Here is a 917-nt window from a genome sequence, read left to right as displayed (position 1 = left end):
GCGGGTCCGCACCGCGCGTGGGCCCAGCCGGTACCGTTACCTCCGTAGCCGGGCTCCGGAATGACTCTCCCGCCCGGCCCCGGTCGGCGGCGGCGGCCCCGGCGGGCTCGGCCCCGCTGCCGTCCACACCACCCGGGGCACCACCGGTCCCGGCCCCCCTCCGCCTCCCCGGTGGGTTCCGCTTACCGAACCGTTCCTTCCCCGGGCGGTCCCGGCCGCGGTCCTTCCCCAAAGGGTAAAGAACGACCGCGGCCCCAAAGCTCCACCGAGGGAACGAAAGGCACCGGCGGAGCTTCTCCGCCGACCCCGGGAGCGATCCTCCGACCCGGGTCCGGCTCCGGGAAGGGGTCGCTTCGGGCACCGGCGGGACCGGGGAGCTGCATCCCTACCGGCCCCGTTCCCCCGCCGCCCCCGGGCCCCGGTAGCCGCCGCGCAGGGCCCGGGCGGGCCGCAGCGGTCCCCGGTTTGCCCCCGCCGGTTCCCGGTTCCCGTTGCCCACCGCTCCCTGCCCCCGAGGAACGGTGGGGGGAGGCTTGGCAGCGCCGACACGGGAAAGGCGGCCTCCCCACGCGTGTCCGCGGCGGGGGTTCCACGGGGCCCGCCCGGCCCTGTTCCTCCCCGGCACTTACCGAGTCGTCGCCCGCCTGTACCCCTCGCCCCGGCGGCTGCGGGCGCTGGCTCCGGCCCCGGTACCTCTCGTCCCCCCTTCTTCCCCTCGCCTACACCCTCGTGTGAATCAAATACCTTCACTACAGCAGCCATGTTGGGCTCCGGTACGAGCACGGCGCTCGCCGCAGGAACCGCCGGCCGCCTCGGCGGGAGGCAGCGAGGCTGGGCTCGGCTCGAAGCGGAGCGGGAGACCCGGTTCCCACCGGAGAACCGGAGCCCGGGCAGCCCGGCCGGCTGCCGGCCCCCCC

General features: G+C 76.4%; 1 protein-coding gene across 1 annotated transcript in view; it reads right to left on the bottom strand.

The window, feature by feature from the left end:
- Positions 1-917, bottom strand: part of LOC104829199 (myocyte-specific enhancer factor 2B-like) — a 44,320-nt gene that overhangs the window by 32,482 nt on the left and 10,921 nt on the right. Inside the window, exons 8-9 of the mRNA XM_010563310.1 lie at positions 390-505; positions 41-260 (exon numbers count right to left, since the gene is read on the bottom strand). Of these exons, the coding sequence (XP_010561612.1) occupies positions 41-260; positions 390-505 (336 nt within the window). The remainder of the gene's footprint in view (positions 1-40; positions 261-389; positions 506-917) is intronic.

Source organism: Haliaeetus leucocephalus, unplaced genomic scaffold (genome assembly GCF_000737465.1).
Source record: "Haliaeetus leucocephalus isolate CR32 unplaced genomic scaffold, Haliaeetus_leucocephalus-4.0 Scaffold164, whole genome shotgun sequence".
Taxonomy (NCBI): Eukaryota; Metazoa; Chordata; class Aves; order Accipitriformes; family Accipitridae; genus Haliaeetus; species Haliaeetus leucocephalus.
Note: the sequence above shows the minus strand (reverse complement) of the source record. Positions and strands in the feature narration are given on the sequence as shown.